This window comes from Erithacus rubecula, assembly GCF_903797595.1.
Source record: "Erithacus rubecula genome assembly, chromosome: Z".
NCBI classification, from domain to species: Eukaryota; Metazoa; Chordata; class Aves; order Passeriformes; family Muscicapidae; genus Erithacus; species Erithacus rubecula.
The window spans coordinates 16,205,702-16,232,756 of NC_136661.1; the positions used below are offsets into that span (position 1 = coordinate 16,205,702).

A 27,055-nucleotide genomic window follows, 5' to 3' on the forward strand; every position below is an offset into this window, starting at 1 on the left:
ACCAAAAAAACCACCATTCTCTTGAATGAAGAAGATATTCACAGAATTTTCCAGCAAATTTTTCCATGTGTTTTACATATAGGATTACTGGAGTGCAAAAATAAAATCAGCAATCTACAGTGCACTTCATTCCCCACCCCAACTTCCCTTGTCAGCGTTTTCCTCCAAGTGAAAATCACACTGAAATATTTTCCTGCAGACTAAGTATTTAAAGAATCACAAAGCTTAAACCAAAAATCAATGTGGTATCTTTCTGCAAATATTGCTCTTCAAGTTTTTATTTCTCCTTCACAGCAGACTTGGTCTTTCCAACTCTCATCCTCCCATAAATAGTAGTAAACATGACTTTTAATCTTTGAGTTATTTCAACACTATTTTAGGGACTTTGTTGGCTCATTTTTTTATGAGAGCTTGCAGCACTAGACAGAACAGTCACCATTTATTTACCTCCTTCCTGTGTAAATGTTTGTGAAATTGGGGCTAGAACATAGACATTTTCTGTTTCCATAGAAAATGTAACAACTGCAAAATTGCCTCTGTTACCTGACCATAACTGTCAAGTCATATGAAGAGAGACAAAGCAAAAAGAACCCAGCAGTCCTTTAAACAATGCTAAACCAGATTCCCTTCAAAAGTTTACTCTAGGTTACAAGTGACTCTTCAATTCCTCTTCACAGAAATGGCCAAGTTCTATCAGCTCACAGCTTCTTCCAACAATTACAGTTCACTCACACTTACTGCAGTAAGACATCAAAAGCACCCTCAATTTACCTGAAATTCAGAACGGATGCACAGATCTTCAAGGATCTTTCTCAGGAAAAGTAGTCATACTGCCCAGTTCATTTTACTCTGAATTATTAACATCATATTTAAATACACCCACTACTTACGAGTTTCAATTTAAGTATACTGTCCTTTCAGCTCACTTCCAAGTACACAATTAAGACTTCACTCTTTTTGCATAATATATAACAGTATAATTACAGTCCAGTAATCAGATGTTAGAAGTACTATTTCCCTGGATTTAGTGAGAAGACTGTATAAAACATAGTGCTCAGCAAGCTAAGGTGTGCTGAACATCAAGCCAAGAGATGCCTGTAAATTTGTTCAGCTGTACAAGAAACTACAAAATGTAATGGCCTTGCCCTTCTCTTTGGGGATCCAATGATACACATCTTTGCAGCATACTGTATCGGTAAGGAGAAAGAATTTCAATTAAAAAGTAACTACAGAAATCTAGACCTGTTAGCAGCTGCTAACCTCCCATTGCTTCTGCAAGACCAGGAACATATTTGGATATAAGGCACTAAGCTTGTTCTAAAGCAGTTTTCCACAAGAGACAGCAGAAAACTGCGCTTATGTCAGTTCAATCTAAAAACATTCTACTAAACTCAACACAGGGCTCCATCCTTCTACGAAGATGGCTCTGTAAGTAACTTGTATTTTCACTAAGTTGTGGGTGCAGCCACTTGTGGGAGTCCAGAGTGCTCCCCTGGCTTCCCTGGAGGCCTTGAGATCCCCCGGCCACGCTCTCAAAGACCCTGGAATGAGACCCAGAAGTCTCAGGGGCTGGATTTGCACCCCTGGAAAAATCTACCAATATTGAGGGAAGAAATACAAGCCATGAAAATAAGTAAAGTATAAATTAGACTCTTAAAATGTAGAAAAGATAGATTTTTAGGACAGTTTATATTAGAGGATTTTAGCTAAGATGGAGGATTTCGGGCATGGTATGCTTCTTCCTTCTTCTTATGCCATCCATGCTGAAGTACCACCCTGGCATCCATTGATTGGATGGGGACAAAGTTGGACAGTGTTATAAAGTTGTAGTGTATTGGAAAATAGTTGTAAATATTAAATAAGTAATTTAGAGTATAAAAGATAAGACCTGTCTCTGCCAGGCAGAGTCCACCCTGGATGTCTGGCTGAACAGATCACTGTTAGCTGGACAAAGAACTTTTAAGATAAGAAACAATAAACAACCTTGAAACCTCTGAGAATAGCCTCCTCCAGTCTCTCAGCAGCGGCCAAAGGAAGAAACCCAAATTCCAGACCACCTTTATGTCCTCCTGAGGTGATCTCAAGTCTAAGGGGACACCCCAGGATGCAACAGCCACTGACCCTTAGTTCCACATGCAGATGCAAATGTTCCATGCATGTCAAATACCAATTCATGAAACTGCAATGACATATAGCTGATACAGAGGCAACAATCAAAGTGGACTTCTCAAACTTTTATTAACTGCTTTTGAGATGTTTAACAGATCCTTGTATTATAACACGAATCCAAACTTTTTAACTGACATGTTACAAAAAAAAAAAAAAATGGAACAAAGTTTAGGCAAACCCTTACATAAAGCTCCTTTCCAAACTAGGTCTTCACAAGATTATCTTCTCAAGCAACATTTCACATACAGCACAATAGAGTACAAGTTAGTTTGGTATAAAGTAGTTCAATCCCATGACTCAATTTCTCTTGCAGGACACTCAGTCTTTACCTCTCCTGTAGTCACTTGGCCTCTGCCTCTGTAATTCTAGGAAACACAACAGGTCTTCGCTTAGAATTATTAACACTTCAATCACTTAATGGTAAGTCACCACAAAACAACTTCAGCTTTCCACATACAACTATCTCCTTGTAATCTGAACACTCAGGAAGTTTTCATCATTAATCTCCTATACACAAGTTTTTTTGACCCCCATATGAAATTAACCCCAAGAGTTTTATCATGTGTGGGAGTAATGCCTCCCACAGTCATATCCCAACTTCTTTTCTTACCCAACACAAATCAGCTCACACAATTGTGGAAAAAAAACCCTTCCTTCTCCCTATCTACTTAAGAATGACTATCTGCACTACCTTCACAGTAAAATCCTTTTCCTTCGGGAAAAAAAGCTCAGTAATCTCTAAGGCTACCTTAAAATAACCACGTAAGATTCTCCAACAGATTCCTCTTTCAAATTCATAATTTGATTATCAAATGGCCTTTACATGAAAAATTGGGCTGATTACAAATGAAGAGTTTGTCAGACTGACATGAGAAGGTCTCATAATAATTAAAAACTCATGACCTACAACTCAAAAGAGTTGGTGCACTGTATGCATGTGATATTAAGGGAAGCATGCCCAATGAAAGAGATTTCACACAAAAATCTATTCTATTCTGGACCAAAAGTCAGCATCACATTTGGTAACTCAGAGGTTATAAAGGACAAACTTGGACCTAAAAATGATGGATTTCATTAAATGCTGGGAGACACTACACAAAGGCTGGAGAAATGCATTTGGAAGCAATCTAGTGAGATGCACCTCTGAAAGCAATCTAGTAAAAAAAACAAAGTGTCCTTGAACTAGAATATACAAGAAAGATTCACTGAGTCAGGAATTACTCTGCAAGAAAAGGTTTGTGCAAACACAACTGTAAAGTGAGGCTGTAAGTCTGAGAAGGAAGCAATATTTGTGTAACTGAAATCTCATGAAGGTCACCCAGAAAAATGATTCAGATCTAGGAAGGGGATTAGCCAACCAGGTAAAAACACCCAAACCAGTAACTTTCAGTAACCATTGTATGGGAAAAGGTAACTAATGAAAGGAAAGTCAGAGCTTGAATTGAAGCTTCAGACACTTGTGTAAGCACCAAGAGCAGTTATTTCTACTATGGTCTCAAAGAAAGTACATTTGTAACATACGGGAGCAACTGAGATATGATAAAGTTCTTAGGAATCAAGACGTGAAGGAAACTAACAGGAGTCAGCACAAAATTTAAATCCTAAAATTGGCAACACTAAGAGGCTAGAAGGCTTCTCCTCAACACAGACATTATGAATTTTGACACAGACCAGACTGGGGCATTTATTTAATTAGCTGAAGTTTTCAGTCAAATGAGTTGCTTGACCGGGTGATTCGTAACAAGCAGTAACTGTATAATCAGCAACTACCTGCTCCCATCTTACATGTGCAGAGAAATTTCTGAACTATAGCTCTTGTGTACGTTTGCATTAATGTTTTCTTGCAGAGGAATCCTGTCTTCACAGATCAAGACTACAGCAGCTAGTAAGAGCCCAAGTCAAGCAACTTGTCTGAAATTAATTTCAGTAATACTGAATTCTTTAAAGATGCACAATTAAGAAAAGGGACATAATTACAGTCAGAGCAATTTCAGTGGCATTACTCTGGATATATACCACTAAAGACAGTTTTAAACTGAGACAATTCTAATAACCAGGACTTCCAGTGAACTTCCAGACCTACCTTTTGGGTATTAACTGGGAGCCGTCCTCCTTCAGCCTCAAAAGCAACTTCTGTCAACCAAAGAGGAACTTCCTGCTGAGCCTATGCAATTAGGAAAATAAATTCAGAGACTTTGACTGCTTTATCAATTCAGATAAAGAGTTCCATCATAACTGTACCAAAAAATGTCATAAGTGCTCAGTACGTTCAAGTGAAATCTTAATGAACAGAAGAAGTTAAGCATTAAGATTTGAAACTTACATCTGAAAGCACTTTAATTAGAGGTTGTGCAAGATGACCATCTGAATTGTTATCAAAGAAGCCAACTGCTTTCCCTGTATTTCCACAACGACCAGTTCGCCCAATTCGGTGTACATATTCTTCAATGGTGGAAGGAAGATCAAAATTAATAACATGCTGAACTCTTTCAATGTCCAGACCTCTTGCTGCCACTGAGGTTGCCACAAGAACTGGGCATTTTCCAGAACGAAAATCCCGAAGAGCTATTTCTCTCTCTCTCTGTTCTCTATCTCTGTAAAGAAAGCAAGGGTTAGGAAAAGATGTCTCTAAAAACTACAGTGTTATTTAAGATACAATTTAGATGCCATGTTTCATGAAAAGAAGCTTTTGGGGGTGGACAATGGACAAAAACAATGGGCAAAACAAAAAAAAAAATCCAAACAAACTCATACACTGTCCAATTTCTAACTGAGGAGCAGCAAGACAGAGCAGCTTTTTAAACTTAAGTCTCTAGAGACACTGAGGTTATTTAAAAGAACTAGAAATAATTATGCATTAAATTCACTGCCTAAGAAAATCCACTTGCTTAATTGACTGCAAGCAGCTTTCATTCTTGCAGCTTTGTAGCAGGGAGCCAGAATAGCAAAGACAAAGTCTACACAGACTTCTGCACAGGCCATTTTTCAGATAGACTAAAAAGACCTGTGGCAAATCAACAGTACAGAACTTGTCCTCCATTTATCATCATGACAAGGAAACAAGATTTTCTCTGATGTTTCCATGTTTAAAGAATATTTACACATTATCCAGGACTGAACTACAATGGGTCAGAATTTCACTCGTGTTCTTTATTGTCCAAATAAGAAAACGAATTGGAAATCTAAACAGTGCTCTTTAAGATCTTAACATGGGGTATTTAGTGAAGCCTAGTATGACCACTACTCCAGAGAAGAACAACTATCCTAACAAACTCAAAAAGGTAAAACACATCAGAAATCAGTAACATTCACGGGAGTTTAACAGCTTGCACTGAACCATTTCTTCAACGTATACTTCAATTAACAGTGTAATAATTCTACAAAAATGTTTTAAGAACTTCCTCCCAACACAAGGGGACTGTGGGTTAGCAATTCAGACTTGCCAGGAATGGAAGGCCAGATGTTCTCAAAAGCTGTGGCTTTCAGAGACCTACCAATTTAACAGCCACAGGATATACACACACATCCTGCATCTGCATATTAAGACCATTTTAGCCTGTCTTTCAACCTTGATATTCTAGTGTCTGTCACGCAGCAAACTTCACATATATGGCCAAACATTAGTTCTCAATAAAAGCTTCTTACAAAACACAGGTGACTTTCACTTTAAAAAATATTTACCCATGAATACTAGTGGCTGGTATGTTTTCTTGACAAAGAAAGCATGCAATGAAGTCTGCTTTTTTCTTTGTGTCCACAAAGACCAGGGTTCGTTCATTACCTATGTTGAACAGAAGTTTAAAGTCAGTTTGAAACATGACACATTTTCACAATTTAGAATAGCACTTACCTATATTAACACCTAAAACAAGCACACATTTTGTATAAAATCTTTAAACTATGACTGTAATTTTGTACATATTCCGAGCCAATTTAATTCAATCCAGCAATTTCTGTACCAATACAGAAACTGAGTGAAGACACACATCAATTTTTTCCTCAATAAAAGGAAGAAATGCACGCTGTTCCCTGTGACAGGCATGCATTCCCTTTCTTTAGCATGTGGCTCAAAGCAGTACATTATCCTGAGCACTGCACAGCAACATTTCACTGTTTTTTAATTTCGAACTCCATTTAATCTTCAGCATTAAAACTCAGGACATACAGAAGAAATACGGAAAAATCCCAGACACTAACAAAACACAGGCCCATACATTCACACAGTAACATGAATATATCTGTAATCTTATAAATAAACCTGAAAACTGACCATATAAAGTATAAAGCCACCTAGGAAGGTTATCTGCTTGCACTTTATACAGATAAATCACTGACAAATACTGACTAGATTCACTGACAAATGGGAATAGATTCAATGACACTTCCAAGTCCTTTCCAATCCAAACTATCCAATGACTATGAAATACTCCTGCACAAATAAGCCTAAAAATCTGTAGCTCCCCCAAGTTCTGCTTTAAGCTTCATCAATCTTGTAAAGCATGTTAGCACACAAAATCATACAGCCATGAACTTCTAAAACAAAAGTTTAAAACCAAGCAATTTTGACTTCCCTGGTGAAAAATTGGCAGTAAAGTTACCTATGCTGTGTAGAATTTCTATCAGTTTATCCCTCTTGAAATACTGAGAAACTTGAAGAATATTTTGCTGAACATCACTGCATGCTCCACCCACATGTCCAACAACAACAAACAAAAAATCAGCTTTCAAAAATTCACCAGCTAGCCTGAAAAAGACAAAATTGAGCAACAAGAAACATATTATGCAATTATTCTTGCTTTAAAAACATGTCTTTTCATTTATGTTTAAGCAACACTTAAATATTTTTATCCTCCATTTTGCATTTGAGGAATGATACAATTTGTCTTGTATACATTTTTTTAAATGCCGGAAGAGTCTGCACAGTTTGGGTCCAGCATATAAACTACAACCACAGCTGCATTAAGTGTGACCAGCAGGTCAATCCAGCTGGGCACCTTCAGCAGAAGACAGACATGTCACAGAAGATGCACAGAGGCCACAATGATGATCAGACAGCTGGAGCCCCTCTGCTCTGAAGACAAGCTGAGAGAGTTGAGGAGTGGGGGTTATTAACCCTGGAACGACCTTACTGCAGCCTTCGAGTACTTAAAGGGGGTTTATAACAAAGATAGAAACCTTTCACACAGGCTGACAGGACAAGTACAGGCTGGAAAGAAAACGGATCCTCCTGGAGGGTAAGACTTGGGAGTGCTGGCGGAGACAGGCTGGACATGACCCAGCAAGGTGCACCTGCAAGCCCAGAAAGCCAATTGTGCACCAGGCTGCATCCAAAACAGCGTGGTCAGCAAGGCAAGGGAAGGCTTTTTGTCCCTCTGCTTTGATATTGTGAGACCCCCCACCTGTATTCAGTTCTAGGGTCCATAGAATAAGAAAGATGTAGACCTGTTGGAATGAGTTCATGGAGGTCACTAACTTGGAAACAGAGCTGGAGAACCTCTCCTACAAAAATAAACTGACAAGGAGTGGTGTTGTTCAGCCTGGGGAAAAGAAGGGTTCAGGGAGACCCTGGAGCAGCCCTGCAGGGTGAGCAGCTGTACGGTACTTAGCTGGCAGCTGGGATTAAACCACAGCCTTTTAGTAGAAGACAAAGCCTCGATGCCAAATTGTCCAGCCAACTAGAAAAATGGATTGTTCTCTCAGCTCACATGTATGGAAAGAACTTCAACTACCATACCAAAGGTCTGTGTAACAGCAAAAACAAGTTCAGGTATAAAACCAAACGTTATGTTAAAACTAAATTATATTCACTGAACAGAAGTGCAGGATGATCTGAACCCAACAACTGCAAAGAAGGCACCTTTGTGTCCAACACTAGAAAAGAGTATACAGTTTAAAGCTCTCCTGGCAGCAGAGTATGAGGAAATCATTAGCTTTCTTGACTTCAGCACCAGAAAAGCATTAAATCCAGGAATGAACTGACGCTAATAAAGAAGAGTTTTCATACTGAACTGACTCTAATAAAGAAGAGTTTTCATACTCTAAAACAGGAATTTTACCTTTGGACACTTCAGTTTCAAAAGGTTACAAGAACAAAAGGGGCGAAAGAAAACTGCCTCAAAGCCACACCAGGGGAGGCCTAGGCCAGCTGTTAGGAAAAAAATAATCTTCACGGAGAGAGTTTTCAAGCATTGGACTGGGCTGGCCTGGAAAGCAGTGGAATCAGCACCCCAGAAGGTACTTAGAAGACATGCATATGTGGCACTTGGGGCATTGGTTTAGTGGTTCACTTCCTGGTGCTGAGTTAATGGCTAGACTTAATCAGCTTAAGGGTCTTTTCCAACCTAAATGCTTCTAGGACTCTAATGTTATTATGCACTTCCAAACCATGATCCAAGCACTCAGGTTCCTGAAGTATTCCACCAGGACCTGTAGATTCTGCAGGACTCACAGCAGCAAGGTAGATCTGTTGCGGAATTTCATTAAACAAAAGCAAACAGTAAACATCTTCAACAATCCTAGTTATCTCCTTTCAGATGCTGGTAGTAACAGTACTCTCAATTCATCCCCCAGTACACAAGAAAAATACCCAGCAAAAGCATGAGCAAAACCACCATGATAAAAACTGACCTAGAGATAAAGGGACCCAGATTCTTCTTTCAAACCCAAAACCTGAGCCAATCACAGCACACTAGGTATCTTAAAGGGAGATACACACAGCTGGTCTTTTCCCAGAATACAAACTAGAAAGAACACATTCCTGCAGAACAGGCAGAATGGAATGAACACAAACTTGTGTACAGTATCATCTGAGCACTTCACTGCCAATTGAGCAAACAAGATCATTTTTAGTTTACCACAAGATTATTCTTCCATACAAAGAACCCTATGAAAAAAGTCTTGACAAGGAACCAAAGCCACAAAAGATGAGCCTGGATTTAAAGAAAGACAATACATTTCCACATAAGTGGTCAGCACTGAAGGGGAGACAACAGCCCATTCCCCTCTTTCATTCAGGACAGTGAACTATTGAAAAGTATTTTATCCCTGCCTCAAAAAAGATCTTTCAGACATTTTGAGACCAAAGTTGTCATGATTTGACTCACTGAACTACCAACACTCTAACAAGATCCCTACCACAGAAGTCATCAAAATTACTTGCACTGCTCCACCTAAAGTTCAGAGACTCTTCTGATTTAACACCAAGTATTTAGATGCTGGTGTCTCAAAAAGTAGAATACTGAAAAGTTTCCAACTGCCTGCAGGGAATTAGTTGTTTTGTTATTCAGCAACTATACTGAAGACTGTTCTCTCAAGTGACAGGAACTTTAAAGGTAACAAGTAATAAATACGTAAGATGTACCATAAACCCATTTGTAGAAGCTTTAAAACTACTGAAAATAAATACCAATTATCCACGTGAGAATTGCATATCATTAATGCTGATAAACTGAGCAATAATTGGTGTGTTTCATTACCCAAAGATGGTGTTATCAGCGACATTGTTTTTGAGCTTGCAAAGATATGGTGGGGAGGGAACAAGAAACCATCAGGGGGAACATGAGGACTTCTAGAGAAGTGGAATTTAAAAGCCTTCAGGCAACTTTCTAAATTACTCAGGAGTCCCCACCTAAATTAAGTAGTTAATGCTTTAGAGTCCCAGCTTAAATTAAGCAACGAATATTAACATCATAGCTTTCAGAGTTTTCAAGCTTTTAAAAATAAGGAGTGTTCTAAACTCTTCAGATATTTAGTTCTATGCAAGTACATCTTCAGAAACACTTCTAATTTTATGCTACTCACCTCTGAACTTCTTCAGGAAAAGTGGCACTAAACATTAGTGTTTGGCGTTTGTCTTTTTGTGGCATGTCTGGGAAAGATACCAGCTTCTTCATGTCTGCACCAAAGCCCATATCAAGCATGCGGTCCGCTTCATCCAGCACCAAGTATTTCACATTATGCAAACCAATCTGCAAGTATTTCGGTCAGAGAAACACACTAATGGTTCGCTGACAGCATGCACTTAAAAATACCCCAACTGCCAAAATCCACCTTTTGTTTTTTTCTTTCAAGTTAATAAAAAGTGGAATTATGATGATTTGTTTATATCTCAACCTCTACTTAGCCTTTTAATCTGCACAAATTCAAACACCATAGTGCTTCAGAGCTTGAGCAATTTAAATGCAGAGATCTTGGAGACCAACTATGACTCAAACCTAATTTGGAATTATGCTTCAGTTTTAGAAAGGTTCTCTCATAACCCTCAAACATTTTCAAAAAAAAATTTTTTTCCTGAAACAAATGTCACAGAGCATTATTCAAAATACTACAACTTCACCATTGCTGGCCAAGATGATCACTTTTGACTAAAGTCTGAAAACTGCAAAAAAAAAAAATTATCTCCAGTTTACTACTAAGTATTTTTCTAAACTTCATTTGTTCAGTGAATATCACTGCATCACCACTCTAACACAAAAATTTCAGTATGAATCTATAATGACTGGGGAAAATACAACCTGGTACTATATAACCTGGAGGGTTTTTTTGTTTAATCATGAATAATGATTAAACAAAATAATGAAAATACAGTGCTAGACAGATGAAAAGACATTGCAGTGAAACAAACAGGATATCAAGCAAAGAACTACTATGGAATATGGCACAAAAACTAAGTGAAGGTGTTCCAGGTATTTAAGCTATAAAATTTTACAGGAATGACCACTGCAAGCACTTTGATTTAGACTGATACTATCCAGCTGTCTCTGAAACAAACTGAATAAATCTAGACTCAGGCTACTCCTTCAAAAACCTCAAAGAATTTAGACAGTCTAAGAAAACCTCACTTGTATTTCAGTGCTTGTACAAAAGCAGCGTACCGATACAGCCATTGAAAACCAATCTCTTCTTCTACTAATTTTGAATAATGAAACATAGTGGTTTATCTTTTTAGGTGAGAAGGGAATTCAGATGCAGTATTAAGATCTCACCTTTCCTCTTTCAATGATGTCTAGAAGCCTCCCTGGAGTGGCACACAGTATATTACAGCCTTGCTTTACTTGACGAATTGAATAGTCTGTTTGTGTACCTCCATAGATCACAACAGGCCTTATACAAGTTCTGTTACGGAGAAAAAGGTTTGGATTAATTGTGTTAAGTATGCAAACAGTAAAGTCTCATTAAAGTTCATTTTAAAAAATCAGATCTACCATACATCAGTTTAAGAGTGGTTTAACTCCTTCAGCATACACCTCGGTCCAAAAACAGTGCTCAAAACTAGAAACTCAAAGTAAACTTTAAAACTCCCACTCACACTACATAGCAGAGGCTGCCCAAGTGGCTTGCTAGGAACAAAGACTTGATTTCACCTGCATTCTCCCTTCTCTTCAACTGAGACCCACTAACAGTAACAGTCAAAACATTTATGACTTTGCCCCTTTTTATATAGCATCCTCAGAAAAAGCAGTCACCACTACATATGACCATAGAGCTTCAGAAGTAATCCTTGCAGGCCTTAAAAGGGCAAAATAATAAACACACTCTGGCATCTTTTAAAGTAGCTAATCACATTGGCCATACAGTGCCTAACACAAGGATTAGACAGCAAATCCACTCAAAGACTAGACTAAGTACTCTTCACACCAAGCTTTTTGGTTAGATCTGTCAAGTTGAGATAGGTAAGATATTCCCCTGTAGAACATCACTTCTCTAAGCAAGAACTACCTTACGCAGCTCTGAATCGTGTTTACAAGCTCATCCTTATAACTTCCTGTTAAGATTTTTACATACATGCAATTAGTATTTTCACACCTAAACTCAAATAGTGTTTTATTGATGATACTAATTCAGCTTTCACATGCAACAATGGTGATCGAATAAACCTGGTAAATTTTTACTGAAGTTAATCCAAACTTTTCAGAAAGCTTTAGTCAAGAATAGAAATTCCCTCTGGAATCCTACAATTTCAGTACTTACCCACTAGGCATTTCATATGCCTATTTGCAAATTAAATTAAAGAGCCTAACACCATAAATCTCAACTGATCAGTATGCATGCTCTTCTTTTAGACACTACAGATTCATATCCTGATACTGGTTTAACTCATTCCTACTCATTTTACTACAGGCCAGCTGTAAGAGAAACTTTCCAGATTCACTTGTTATTACAGTGAAATCATCTGTATCTAGTTTAAAACAGCATAATGAACAGAACCAGCTACAAAGTTGTAACAGTTTTAGAGATTAAGCAGCTGTTCTTAATAAAATATTTAGTAAGTAGAAATGCAAACATGATCATTTTTCCTGGAGACAGACAGCCCCCAAGTGTAAGTTTGGTTGAACAAAGGCAAGTATGATTTACCCCACCAGATTCTACTCTACAGCAATGATGTTCTGCATTTCATCTCCAAACAGTAATGAACTGTTACATACAATAGATTTCTCTTCTATACACTGGCAATTAATGACAAATCTAGTACAAATGTGATCTCACACAACAATCAAGAACTTAGTGAGAAGTTTACATTCTTGTTCTGTTTTGAAAACTCAAGAGTTTATTTTGAACTGTGATATGTCTAAGACCAGAAACACAGGGAAGAGTAATTGGAAACCATCACTGCAAGTTAACTGAAACCCATAACACTCATCTCCATCTTGCCAAGACAAATGTAAAGCAAGTAAAATAACATTAAGACAAACTAGTAAGTAATGTATTCATGGTGAATACATCTAGTGCAGGGCAAGCTGCACACTGACTTCATGGTGGCAAGAAATGGCTGGAGCCCAAACAAAAGACCATGAACTGGTGCTGGCCCTTCACTTAACACAGGGCATAAGAACCTGCATTACTAGTCAGGTTGCCTGACACTCAGGCTCTGCAAGAGCAAATAACTCAGTAAAAAGACCTCAACATTATTAGGTACATAAACTCTGAGCATATAAAAGCCCAGGGATTCCACTGTTCAGGAGACACCCTGCTTTAGCTGTTAGATGTTTCTGCAAAGCAATGAAATTACTAGAAGGAAATTGATCTGAGATTCTGCTATGGGAAACATGGAGTCAAGTCAGTGAGGAAACCTCATGTCACTCAGAGGTGAGTGTAAGAAGTCAAGTAGGGCAGCCAGCAGCTCACTAGAGCCACCTGCTGCAAAGGACTTTGGTCCCAGCAGTTAAGTCCCCGGTGGTGTCAGAGTAAGTGCTGGAGTGGCTCCTGAACAGTCAGACAAGAAAATTTTCTTAACATATCTTTCAAGAAGTTTCACTTTTTCCACCAGTGAAAAGTGGTAAGCTGAATATTTATCGCCACTTCAAGCTAGAGTAAGCCTTTCATGCACCCACTCACCCACCCTGATCAGAAAGATTAGGCACTTAAATCCCTAGTCATATAGGAAGAAACCCACTAACCAGTACTATAACCTGAACTCATAATCTAAACCAAAGCATTTGTGATTTGATTGGCACAAAAAACTTTGCATGTATTTATGAAAAAAAGAGCACTGCTGATTCAAGCAAAGTAGTCATTAATACCAGGCAACAGTGCAAAAGCTTACCCATATACAAATTTTCTTGCTTCTAGGAAGATCTGATTTATCAGTTCTCTAGTTGGGGCAGTAATAATACATTCCGGCTCTTGCTGCTCTTTAAAGCTACTGGCAGCTACACCATCCTTCATCATTTGGGCTACAACTGGTACAAGAAAGGCTGCCTGGGGGGTAAAAAACCACATCAGTATTTGGGTTGTTTAGTCTTAAAAGCTTTCAGTCTTACTAAAATCTGTCTATCAATCCTAAAGCTTGAATGATAATGCACACAATGATCAAGGACATCAGACTGCAAAAGGATTAACCTGAAATATCTCTCTGGATCTTAACAGTCTATTAACATAGAAATACAATAATGCAGTGGCTAACTTACCATACACTGATGACATGCCCTGGAAATTAAGTAACCCCAAATCATTCTCAATGTGTATTTAAAAGCTACAGGTTATCATCAGCAGGTCTGTAAAGTAATGATGCACTAACAATTCTCCAGTCTACTAGAATGGCAGATCAGTTTGCAACACAGCTGTGCCACACCAGCACACTGATGTCCATGTAAAACTACATATCCCCAAACTTACATCTGTACAGTGGTCCCAAAAGGATTCAGAATATTTAGAGCACAGGCTTCGGATGTTACCCCTTCTGCAAACAGAAGAGGTCTTTCAAAAAAAGTAACTAGTAAGCTAAATTAAAACAAAACTAGGATTCCACACTAACTGAACAGCAAAAAGCTGTATTTCACAACCAAACACTCCCATCCACCAGCTGTGAGTGGTTAGGTTTGGTTACATTAGAAAGTTTAAAAAGTTGAGCATTTCCAATTTAGTATTGACTTTGAACACTGTTCCAAACTTTCAACACTGTTCAACGATTAAAAGCAAATTGCCTAAAACCAAGACTGGTGCAGTTCAGACTGCATCAAGCCAAGTACGACAAACCTGTAAAACAGTTACACTCTGGTGTAAGTTTGAAAAAACATAACAAAACCAAAACACACACAAAACTCAAACAATAAAAAAAGAAACACACAAAAAAAATAAAACCACAAAACCAATTCACCAAAAATAACTGCAACAAACAAACAAAACCAAACACCTAAATAAAAAATCTCCACTAAATAAGACAAACCCCCCCCAACACAGAAATCTCTACTTTCAACTGCTGAGTCCTGTCATCAGCAGTTTCTAGGACTTCCTGCCTGTACTTCTGAATCCACAGCTATACCTCTGAAGGCTGGCCTACTGTATCAAGACACTAGTTTACTGGGAAAAAAAAAGCCCAAAATGTGACAACCCTATCATCATATCTGTGCCTGATACCTGCCATTGCTGTGCAAGTGGAATTACTGGACAACAAGCAGCCAAGCATGTGACATATGGAATAGTGAGGCATCTCCCTGAAAGCTCAGGGTGACATACTTTACATAGAAAAAATACTGCACGAACACTTACAGTTTTTCCTGATCCTGTCTGAGCACATGCCATCAAATCCCGTCCTGCCAGTATAATAGGAATGCTGTACTTCTGCACTGGAGTAGGTTTAGAGTATCCAGCTTTAGCAATGTTCACAGTTAAAGTATGACACATGTTAGTGTCTGCAAAACTCTGTAAGAAAAAAAATTATTAACAGTTATTACACAATCACAGAACGTAAAAGTTTAAAACCCAAAATGCTTATTTTAGGGCACAGACATCCAAATACTAAAGTGTTTTAACTTTAGAGGTAGTCTCACCAGTCATTTAGGTTGCCAAGGCTCCTAAAGGTAAAAGCCCCAAAGGTCTCTAAAATCTGCTCATGCCATTCAAGTAACATTGTCTGCAGGACAGTGAATGCTTTGAACCCTTTCAACTGGTCTTAACAGTTTTAACAGAAAATTTCTCAGGAGCCATATATCTGGATTCAAGCAAGAAAACTCACCTAGCTTTCTATGAAAACAAACCTGAAATTCTTCAGTTTCATTTCCCATAGGAGCTACACACAGTCTTTGTGCTAAAACCAGTTAGGGTAGCTAGAACAACATTCCTAGCCAGGACCAAAAATCAAACACAGGTGACAAAAATAAGTAACTTCAGTGAGACCACCTCTGCATCTTCTCTTTGAACACAGGTACTACTAACCCCACTGCACTTCTCATTCTTTTCCCTAAAAAGAGCCTTTTTCTTTTTAAACACTGGCCACCCACTACAGATAAAAAATAAGTTATATGTTATGTTAAACAATTAACTGAAACCACAAACTACTTTAAAACACCCCTCTGTCCAAACGAATACTACCCCAAGAGGTGTTCACTTCCACTTTTGAAGATACTCCAGTAATTGACTTCAAAAAGATAACTATACCACCCTGCCCAGAAACTGCTGCCAAAGACCTCTCTTTCAATATCTAAAATGATATTCTTCCACAATTTAATGACTACTTTTCTTATATTATACAGTAATACTTTCTCTAGACATTCTAGGTAGTTTGTTATTGTGAATTCATTTTTTTCTTTTAAATGGGTAGCACCTTCCTCCAATATCACACATCTGCAAGATTCAGTATTTTTTATTAGTATTTTCATTAGTTGCAAACCCACCACACATCGTTGTCAACCACACCTCACAAAAACTGTGAGAAAAATCAGTTCACTAACCATTAATGCTGCTGGAGGGTCTAGTCCTGATACTTCAACGATGTTTTCATCATACTTGTCAAAATTCATTCCTGTCTGATAACGTGCAAAGATGGCTTGTTCATCCTCAGGTGGAGGAGGGGGCACATAAGTCACCTTTGGACCTTAAGAATACAACCACTTATGTTCACAAATAATATAAAGAGAAGCTAAAATAAAACTATTTTAAGTATTAAGCTATAGAAGTTAAGTTCAGTAAGATGTCATCTAGATTTCCCTCCATTTTTCAGGAAGGCACAAAATTCCACACATCCATTCTATCAGAATTTAATTTTATACTATGAGGCCTAAAATTTACCTTCATATGAAGTCAGACTCGTAAAGCATTTGTGTCTCGCGTTGACTCAAGGGCCTCACTTTCAAGAAGTACTCACAAAAAATAAATTAAGCTCTTCTTTATCATCCAGACACATGCTCTTATAAAACATGAAGGACATGCTTGCCATGCAACAAATTACTCTTTCCAAAGGAAAATTCCATACAGATAAATGCCACTGTTGCACACCAGTACCCAGAGGAGTTTTTAACACACTAGTACTTACTACTTTACATTACTGTCATGAAAAGGAATTACTGTTCTGTGTTAAGGATGAAGCTATGTCCACTATAAGCATGTTGCCTCTATGAAGACTTCAATTCCTAAAAATCATTATTTGAACTAAAAATCATTATTTGAATTAAAAATCTGAAAAAATTGAGTCAAATAGATGCTAATCAATTGTTCTTCAATTGATACTAAGTATCACTTTTGAACATGTATACTGATCACTGGATCACAGAATGGTTTTGAGTTGGAAGGAACTTTCATGATCATCCATTTCAAACCCCATGGCACAGAATGGACCATCTTTCACTAGACTACACTGCTCAAAGCCAAGCTGAATGTGGCCTTGAACACTTCCAGGGATGAGGTATCCACAAGCTCTCCGGTCAAGGTGTTCCAGTGCTTCACTGGAACTCACCCTGTGAGTAAAGATCCATTTAGTCATTTTTTTCTACAATCAAAAATTTTTTATGAGTATCACACAAAATGTTCTTACATGGATAATATCAGCAAACCACTGACCATTACAATGGTTTAATCTCACTCCTAATTTCAATTATGGTACTCTAGGTAGGACAACATATATGTAAGCCAGGTACAGTAACAGCAGTGGCAAACGAATACAGCAGGACTATGGGGAAAAATCCCAAGCAGAAAACAAAAAAACCCCAACATAAAGTTAAATCGGTAGTAAGTGGCCTGCCAGAGCTATACACCTTACCTGTAAGCACGGACAGTACAATATTTCCCCTTACCGAGGGCAGAAAGGTAAAAGTCTAGATCAACTCTTTCAAAACTTAACAAGTTCTTTCAGGCATACTTTCAATTTTAGGGTTGGCACCTCTGCTTCACTGTGCATTAACTGAACCAGCACCAGCAAGACAATGAAAAAAGATTATGTAATGCAACAGCTTTGAAAATCCAATTACTAAAATTCAAATGAGTTAACAAACATGTATTTTACAGGCATACAACCAAGATACCAAGCATTTGCAAAAGGTTCTTAATAGTGAGAAAAATTAGTGACAGTATTTGCCAGAATTAAGAAGGAACTACTTTGTCATTAATCACCAATGAGGAAATCCGTACAGTCCCCCCCACTACCAAAAAGCCTCACCTGCACTATCTGTGAGTGCTCCTCCTTCACGAGAGCCAGGAGTTCTAGACTGCAGTGTGCTCCTTTGCCCACCTTTAGTACCTATAAGTAAGATATTTAGTAGATGCAGAGTATGAAATTAGTATAATGAAATACTACATTTGAAGTCAGTACTATCTACTCCAACAGATCAGCAGAGCAACAGTCCCAAAACTTCTTCATTAACTCCAACCTATAATGTATTATACTCAGAAGTAATTGTTTTTTTAGGAGACTATTTATTTTCCACATCACAGCTGAAGAACTAGTATCAAGAGTTCTCAGGGAACAAGCAAGTCCAGGAAGATCAAACATAAGCTGTACAAACCACTCAGTATGAAAAAAGCCCAATCATTAAACTGACTCTCACCTTGTCCAAAACCACCATGAAATCCTTTAAACCCTCTGTTTTGTGTACTAGCACCATCTACAGCATTTCGTTCTTGAAAACCTGCAACAGCACAGCATAGCACACAGTAACTCAATCTGCCCACTTCTGCATGAGCAGAATCAAGTGCCTTTTATCTGGCTGAAGAACAGAAGCTGTTTCAAAGCTTTCACTCTTGCTCACCCTTTCACTCAGAGAACAAGCAAAGCCAGAAAGAATGACTAGTGTATGCACCACCATACAAACCAGCCAATACAACAAACTTACACTCACCTTGTCCAAATCCTTTAAACCCTCTGTTTTGTGTAATGGCATCTTCTCCATCTCTATCCTGAAAACCTGCAGTATACAGCATAGCACAATTACTGAAGTTTGCCTAATTTTGATGCGCAGGTGAAGCCCCTTGTATCTGGTAATTATTCTCTTTGGTCCTTATTTTATTCATATAAAAATTGCAATATAACAAAGTGGTTTTTCCTAAATATATGAAAAAATGGAGACAAGAGATACTTCTTTGCCAGAAAGCATTCAGCTGTTCTATCATACTGTAAAAATAATGATCTGGTACAGGACATCATGATGCTCTCCTAACATAGCATCTGTGGCTTCCTCGCCACCAATGCCTGGTGTGTACCAGTATGTCAATCAGTTTGGTTTTTCCTCATCAGCATATAAAAACTACATCTTAAAGGTTGACATGCAAATGACAGTATCCCAAGTATCCATAAATACAACAGACCTTAAATATAGCTTGCAAATTACTTCACAATTGCTGCTGTAGAGTCTACAACAAAACTGCTTGTCATCAGTGCCCTGCAAAGTGCTGCTGTCTTGCTTAGTCAAAGAAGTCCAGCATTTCCCTACCATAACAGTATTCAGCCCAAAAGGTGGGAAAATGCTCCTAATTTTTTTGAAAGAATAAAAACTGCCGGCTTTGTAAAAAGGAAACTTTTTTTTTTAACAGAAAAGAACTGCTAGCTGTATTATGGATGCTGTTTATGTCCTCAATGAGAGGCATGATGCCTCTAAGAATTACTAAAAATCACTATTTGAACCAAAAATAGAGCCATATCAATTGTTCTTCAGGTACCAAGGAACACTTCTCAAAATGCACAATAATGATAGAATGGTTTGGGTTGGAAGGGACCTTAAAGGTCACCTAGTTAAAACCCCCCTGCTGTGGACAGGCTTGCCATCCACTAGGTCAGATTGCTCAAAGTCCCAATCAAGCTAACGATCACCTACATTGCCACAACTCACCAATGAGGAAACTTGTACAGTTCACCCCCACTACTAAAAAGTCTCACCTGCATAATCTGCTAGAGATGGTTTTTCTTTAAAGGTGAGAGCTCTAGACTGAGGCATACCCCTTTGTCCATCCTTAGTGCCTGCAACAGACAGTGCAGTACATAAAGTGTATAAAATTACAGAAATCACAGAATCAGCTAGGTTGAAAAAGATCTTTGAGATCATCAAGTTTAACCTATGACTGAACATAACCTCATCAACTAAACACTGACTGCCACATCCAGGCTCTTCCTGAACACCTCCAGGGACAGGAACTCCACTGGCAGGAACCTCCCTGGGCAGTCCATTTCAATGTTTAAACACCACTTCTGTGAGAACTTTATGATGTCAAGCCTAAACTTCCCCTGGTACATCTTAGGACTATTTCTTCTTCTGTAGTCACTGTTTGCCTAAAAAAATCAGGATGATCCCACCTGGCTACAGCCTCCTTTCAGGCAGAGTGATAAGGTCTCCTCTAAGCCTCCTTTTCTCCAGGCTAAACACTCCCAATTCCCTACAGGACCTGTGCTCCAGCCACTTCACCAGCCCTGTTGCCCTTCTGGACTTGCTCCAGTATCTCAAAGTCTTTCGGATACCGAGGGGTCCAGAACTGGACACAGCACTCCAAGCCTAACCAGTGCCAAGTATGGGGGAGGGGGACAATCACTGCCCTGGCCCTGTTGGCCATACTATAACTGATCCAGACCAGGATGTCACTGGCCTTCTTGACCATACTGGTTCATGTTCAGCAGGCTGTCAATCAGTAACCTCAGATCTCTTTCTGCCTGTCTGCTGTCCAGACACTTGGCCTCAGCCTGTAGCACTTCAGGGCATTGCTGTGAGCCAAGGGCAGGACCCAGCACTTGGACTTGTTATACCTCGTATCACTGGATTCAGCCCATTGATCCATAGGTCCCTCTGTAGAGCCTGCCTGCACTCCAGCAGATCAACACACACAACTTAACGTCATCTGCAAATTTGCTAATGGTAGACTTAATCCCCTCATCCAGATCATTAGTAGAGATGTTAAACAGGGTTGGGCCAAACCCAGACCTCTGAGGGACACCACAAGTGACTGGTCACCAACCAGATGCAGCACTATTGACAACACTCTCAGCCCAACTGTCCAGCCAGTTCTTAATCCAGTATGTGGTCCAAGCCAGAGGCTTAAAGCTTTTCCAGGCATATGCTATAGGTAATGGTGTCAAAGCCCATGTAGACAACATCCACAACATTCCCCTCATCCACCAGGTGAGTCACTTGGTCATAAAACATCACATTGGTCAGACAAGACATGCCCCTCCAAAATCCATGCTGGCTAGGTCTGACTCCTTGGTCATACTGCATGCACCATGTGATCATGCTCAAGATGTGTTCCATTCTCTTGCTGGGCACCCAGATGCAACAGGAAGTCCACACAGTCCAAGAACCTCCTAGACTGCATCTTCTCCACTGTGCTGAGTTTCTAGCAGATTATTTGGTAGGTTAGAGTCTCTTACATGAAGAAGGGCTGATGACCTCGAAACATCCTCCAGCTGCTTACAGAGTAATTCATCAATCTCTTCATCCTGGTTAGGTGGCAAGACACCTACCACAATGACAGCTTTGTTGGCCCTTTGCTGATCCTTGCCCATAGGCACTCAACCTAATCATCATTAATCATGACTTCTATAGTGTTGAGAGCCTCTCTAATATACAAAGTGACCCCTCCACCTCTTCTTCCTCGCCTGTCTCTTCTGAAGAGAGAGACATCAGTCACACCACCCCAGTTGTGTGAGTCATCCCACCACATTGACAGCTACTACATAATAGTTTTCCTTCTGTACAACCGCTCTGAGCTCCTCTTGTTACCCATGGTGCATGCATTTGTGTACATACACTTCAGCTGAACTGATTTCACCACTGACTCTGACTCGCCACCTTACTCTCCTCTCTGGAGGGCCTGGTTTCACAACTTCAAACCTACTTTAAAGTCCTCTCAATCAGCCAACTCTGGCCTAGAATCCTTGTTAGAACCCACCTGAGTCAAACAGGCCTGCTTATGTGAAAACTGCTCTACGATCAGAAAAGCCAAAATTCACTGATGGCACCAGCCCTTAAGCCAGTTATTGACAGTATGGGTTCTCCTGTTCCTTTCATCATTCATCTCTGCTACAGAAAGAACTGAGCAGAACTGCGTTCCTATCCCATGAACCAACTCACCCAGAGCCTTAAAGTCCTTTTAAATTGAGCTGAGCTGGTGCCCTTCTTGTCAATCTCATCACTGCAAATCTGGAAAACCAGCAGTGGGTAATAATCAGAGGGCTGAACTGGCTAAGGGACTCCCCTGGTGATATCCTGTAGCTGGGCCCCAGGGAGGCAGCAGACTTCCCTTTTGGGTTCATCCAGTCAACATACAAGGCCCTCAGTTCCTCATAGAAGGGAGTCACCTACAATAACCACCCTTCCATTCTTCTTAACACTGAGGCTGTGATCCATCTAAGAGTAAGCACAACTGGAAGACCCTCCAGACAAATTTTTTCCTTTAATACAATTAGCCTGACCCTATGGATCCAGTGTCTCATATATATTCTGTAAAGGCACCTGGGAAGGCAATGGGGGTTGGGAGAGATTTTTTTTACCTCCCCAAGAAAAAATCTCTTTCCATTATCTCCATCTGCCAGGTCTCCTCCTCTGCCCTGAGGGCAAAAGGGGCACTGCTTCTCTGACAACTGCTTAGCTTCTCCCACAGTTTGAAGGGTCTACATCTCTTTTGCTTCCTCTAATACTCCTTAGACTTTCTACCTCTTCTTTAAGCTCTGCTCCCTGACAGAGCAAATCACTCACCTCAGACAGGTTTTTTTTGCACCATCCTCTGGTACTAACACCAGGCTCAGAAACCCCCTGCAGCCAGCAGCCTGGACACTTGCTTCCCTCTTGGGGGAGTTCTGTCTGGGTTAGCAAATGGTTGCTGGCAGCAGCAGCAATGGCTTAGGTGGACAATAAAAAAAACAAAACACAAAAACCAAAAAACAGCCACACACAGCCCATCACCAGGAAAACAGCAGTGCCCCACCTCTGTGAACTGCCACAAACTGACACGCCACACTCTGTGCCACACCCTGTGCCACACCCATTTCCCCTCTACTGTTAATTGCCATGCCACACCCCGGTTTGCCCACTCCTGGTTACTAGTGCTCCTAGAGCATTTCAGAATGCATGCAAACGGCCCCAACATTGCCCCTTGCTCACCTAAATGGCTGTCATGGAGGGGGAGCTGCCTGATCAGCTCTTCTAAATCACATGCACATTGGTATCATGAAATACTACATCCAAAGCCAGCTATTTACTCCAACATATCCACAGAGCAACAGTTGCAGCAATTTCATTAATTACAACCTATAATACTATTATGCTCAATAATACTTGTTTTTAAGAGATCAATTCTTTTCCACAACACAGGTGCAGAACAGAACTAGCAGGAAGAGTTATCAGCTTTCTGTGGTAGTTCTTGGGGAACAATCAAGTCCAGGAAGATCACCAAACATATGCTATACCCATATAAACCACTCAGTATGAAAAAAAGCCCAAACATCAAGCTTACTCTCACCTTGTCCAAAGCCACCGCCAAATCCTTTAAACCATCTGTTTTGTGTACTAGCACCATCTACAGCATTTTCTTCTTGAAAACCTGCAATAATACAGCATAGCACACAATAACTCAATTTGCCCACTTTTGCGTGAGCCTTTCATCAAGCTGAAGAACAGAAGCCATTTCAAAGCTTTGACTCCTGACTGCTAATTCCTAAGGAACATACAAAGCCAGAAAGAATGACCAGTGTATGCATCATACAAACCAGTCGATACAACAAACTTACGCTCACCCTGTCCAAAACCTTTAAACCCTCTGTTTTGCATAATGGCATCTTCTCCATTTCCTTCTTGAAAACCTGCAGCACAACGTAACACAAAATAACATAGTTTGCTCAATTTTGCTTATAGATTGTTGCCTGGAAATGCCATTTATCTGGCTGAAGAACAGAAGCCATTCCACTGCTTTCACCCTTTTACTGAGTAGTTCTCTTGGAGCAAGCAAGTCCAGGAAGATCACCAAACATAAGCTGTACAAACCACTCAGTATGAAAAAAGCCCAATCATTAAACTGACTCTCACCTTGTCCAAAACCACCATGAAATCCTTTAAACCCTCTGTTTTGTGTACTAGCACCATCTACAGCATTTCGTTCTTGAAAACCTGCAATAGCACAGCATAGCACACAGTAACTCAATCTGCCCACTTCTGCATGAGCAGAATCAAGTGCCTTTTATCTGGCTGAAGAACAGAAGCTGTTTCAAAGCTTTCACTCTTGCTCACCCTTTCACTCAGAGAACAAGCAAAGCCAGAAAGAATGACTAGTGTATGCACCACCATACAAACCAGCCAATACAACAAACTTACACTCACCTTGTCCAAATCCTTTAAACCCTCTGTTTTGTGTAATGGCATCTTCTCCATCTCTATCCTGAAAACCTGCAGCACAACATAACATGATATAACAGTTTGCCTAATTTTGACATGCAGGTGAAGCCCCTCATTTCTAATAATTATTCTTCTCAGTTCTTGTTTAATGACTCTGCAAGAAGTTCAATGTTTAACTGATTTGCCTAAACACATGAAAAAAAATGAAGACAAGAGGTACTTTTTGCCAAGAAGTCTGACAGAAAACAATACTACACTCCTGTACAATTTAAAGTAACTCTAACACAGAGTCTTTAGTATTTTACTTCACATGTGTACATGCTAATCAAGCCACAAACTTCAACTCTTCAGTAAGGACCCAGACAAATTCAGACTTCTGGTTTAAGGGTGACAGCATTTGTCCCTTCAGTTTTCTAAACTACTGGTACTATAGAATAAGGTGGCAACACCAGTTACTGCCTGCTATGAAGTGAGGACTTGAAAACATGTCTTTCAGATCTACCAAGTTCAGCTTTTTTTATCACTCAGAACTGCTTATTCAGTTGGCAGTGAGAAGGATGTGGTGTATTATTTCTAATTTCTTTCCTTACTCTCCTGACGGGAACAGAAAAAAAAATAACACGCATAAACAAAGTATTCCTCATTTTAGACTTGAGTTTCAGATGCTGTCTAAGGTCCACACAATCAGATTAGTTCACCATTTACTCCTCAGTCTTTATTCTTGAATCGATCACCTGTTCTGTTCTACCATATTGTAACAGCAAAGACCAACATCTGGTACAGGATACCATGAAGTCTTCCTAGCACAGCACCTGCACCTCCGACACCAAAGCCTGGTGTGTATACCAGCACATGCTGTTTTTTCCACATCAGTTAGAGATATAAAAATTGTACCCTAAGGATTCATATGCAAATGACAGTATCTCAAGTATCCATAAATACAACAGACCTTAAATACAGCTTTTGAGTTACTTCACAATTGCTGCTGGAGAGTCTACAGAAAAACTGCTTGTCATCAGTGCCCTGCACCAAATAAGCCCAGCATTCACCCACCATAACGGGGTTCAAGAAAAAGGATGCAGAAAGGGTATGGAAGTTTTTCAAAGAGTAAGCTGTGCTGTTAGACTGGGGTACAGTCAGTATCCCTCACAGCAGCTGGCACAGGACTGTGCTTTAGATTTGCTGGAAGCAGTACTGATAACACAGGGATATTTTTAGTTAATGCTGAGTAGCACCCACAATGAGTTGGAGTCTTTTCTGATCCTCATCCCACATACCAGCAAGGGGGCTGAGGGAGCACAAGATGAGATGGGATAAAGCCAGGAAAACTAATCCAATCCCATGTGGCATCAAGCTCAGTATATAAATCCAGGGGGAAAGAAGGAGGAAGAGGAGGGCATTTGGAGTGATGGTATTTGACTTCCCAAGCCATGGTCATGCATGACAGAGCACTACTTTCACAGAGCTGAACCTGCCTGCTGATTGGAAGTGGCAAATGACAAAATTTAATGCATTATATGCAATCATTCATTAGAAATACAATCACTACTGGAAGTTACCTTTGGCTGCAAAATTCCTTCCTCTACCAAAACTACTCACTGACTGATGCTGTGTGTCCACAAATTCATCAGTGCCTATGGTTAAAAAGAAAGAATTAGGTTAAAATTTAAAGCTATCTTTAACTAGTTAATAGTTATATGTTACTATATAATTGCAGCAAATAAGGAAGCATTGGAAAGCTTCCTTTGTAAGCAAAAGGAAAGCCTAGTCATTATGTTCGCTACAGAATTTGATGCTGCTGTTCCATGAAGGTCCCATGAAAACATCACAATATTTTATCTTCCTTTAATCTTGAACAATGCTCAAGGGACCAATTCTTCCAAACAGTACAGTCAAAAGTGCGTTTCACATACCAAATGAGTCTGCACTTCGACTGAAGACAGAGCAGGGGTCATTTGGTTTCTCAAGCAAGTTAACCTGCAGAAAGAAAAAAGGCACATCATAATGGTTTTAGGCCTAAAAAAAGTATATAAATACAAACACAGCCACAAAGTCAAGTACTTGAAAGAAGTTGCCTTCTGCATCTCGTGAAATACAAACTCCCATACTCTTCTGCTTGTTTCAATTTACTGTATTTCAGTATACTAAATGGCATACTGTTCCCATCTGAATGTTACCAAAAATCACACTATTCACAGTTGACATGTCAAGCGTGCTTCAGCATATAACAATCACTAATATCTGAACAAAACAGCAGCAAGTAAATTACTAGTGCAGAGAAAAACTTCTCTTGAGAAACAGTGAACTCCTACGTCTGCCTACGATAATTCAAAAAATCACGGAAACAGGGGACACCACTGCCCAGCAGCCACTCAGGCTGCAGAGACATGGTTTGGAGGAAAGGACGGGAAAAAAAGGCCGCAGGGACATGGGCTGGAGCAAAGAACGGGAAAAGAAGCAAATATAATTCAGCCCCGTAGGTGCCCGCACCACCCCCCCCCCCCCCAATACCTTCTGAAGGGACGGGAGCAACGCCTCGTCCCCTATCTCGGCATTCCAGTCTTCTTCAATCATGCTGCGCCCTGCCAGACCTGCTTGCAGGAAACAGAACACATCAGCACCTGCTTCCCGCCAGGCTCCGGAGGCTACTGAGAAGTAAGAGAAAATGGCACCCTGCACCGAGGCTCGTCGACACGGAACGCCGCCGATATCTGCGGGGGAAGCTGAGCGCACCCGGCCCAGGCACTGCGCTGGCGGAGATGGAGGAGGTGGGGGTCCTCCTGCGGAAAAACACCCCGCTTCCCTCAGGGCAGCGCGCAGCCCCTCACGTACCTCACTGCCCCGCTCACCCTCACTGCGCACCGACA

At 39.9% G+C, this 27,055-nt stretch overlaps 1 protein-coding gene across 13 annotated transcripts; it reads right to left on the reverse strand.

The window, feature by feature from the left end:
* Positions 1-2,215: 2,215 nt before the first annotated feature.
* On the reverse strand, positions 2,216-27,055 carry DDX4 (DEAD-box helicase 4). 13 transcript variants are annotated; one of them, XM_079330585.1, is made up of 23 exons: positions 27,021-27,055; positions 26,700-26,779; positions 26,102-26,165; positions 25,748-25,822; positions 24,174-24,239; positions 23,883-23,963; positions 23,594-23,659; positions 23,320-23,400; positions 22,962-23,003; positions 19,751-19,831; positions 18,717-18,782; positions 18,426-18,506; positions 18,038-18,118; positions 16,338-16,480; positions 15,157-15,309; positions 13,712-13,866; positions 11,154-11,283; positions 9,970-10,136; positions 6,768-6,913; positions 5,851-5,950; positions 4,493-4,763; positions 4,253-4,333; positions 2,216-2,534 (listed from the first exon to the last, which is right to left on the reverse strand). In XM_079330585.1, the coding sequence occupies exons 2-23, from the start codon at positions 26,760-26,762 to the stop codon at positions 2,454-2,456; spliced, it is 2,274 nt and encodes a 757-aa protein (XP_079186711.1). In that variant the 5' UTR covers positions 26,763-26,779; positions 27,021-27,055; the 3' UTR covers positions 2,216-2,453. The 13 variants fall into 13 exon arrangements, with proteins under 13 accessions (XP_079186711.1, XP_079186706.1, XP_079186712.1 ...); XM_079330580.1 differs by lacking the exon at positions 27,021-27,055 and having other exon boundaries at positions 26,700-26,969; XM_079330586.1 differs by lacking the exons at positions 22,962-23,003; positions 27,021-27,055 and having other exon boundaries at positions 26,700-26,969.

Excerpts from the sequence above, each read along its gene's own strand:
- DDX4 (XM_079330585.1), bottom strand. The coding sequence starts at position 26,762 with ATGATTGAAGAAGACTGGAATGCCGAGATAGGGGACGAGGCGTTGCTC. Across the intron at positions 18,507-18,716 it reads GTTTAAAGGATTTGGACAAG|GTTTTCAAGAACGAAATGCT; the intron begins GTGAGTGTAAGT and ends GTGCTGTTGCAG. Across the intron at positions 13,867-15,156 it reads AGACAGGATCAGGAAAAACT|GCAGCCTTTCTTGTACCAGT; the intron begins GTAAGTGTTCGT and ends TTTACCCCCCAG.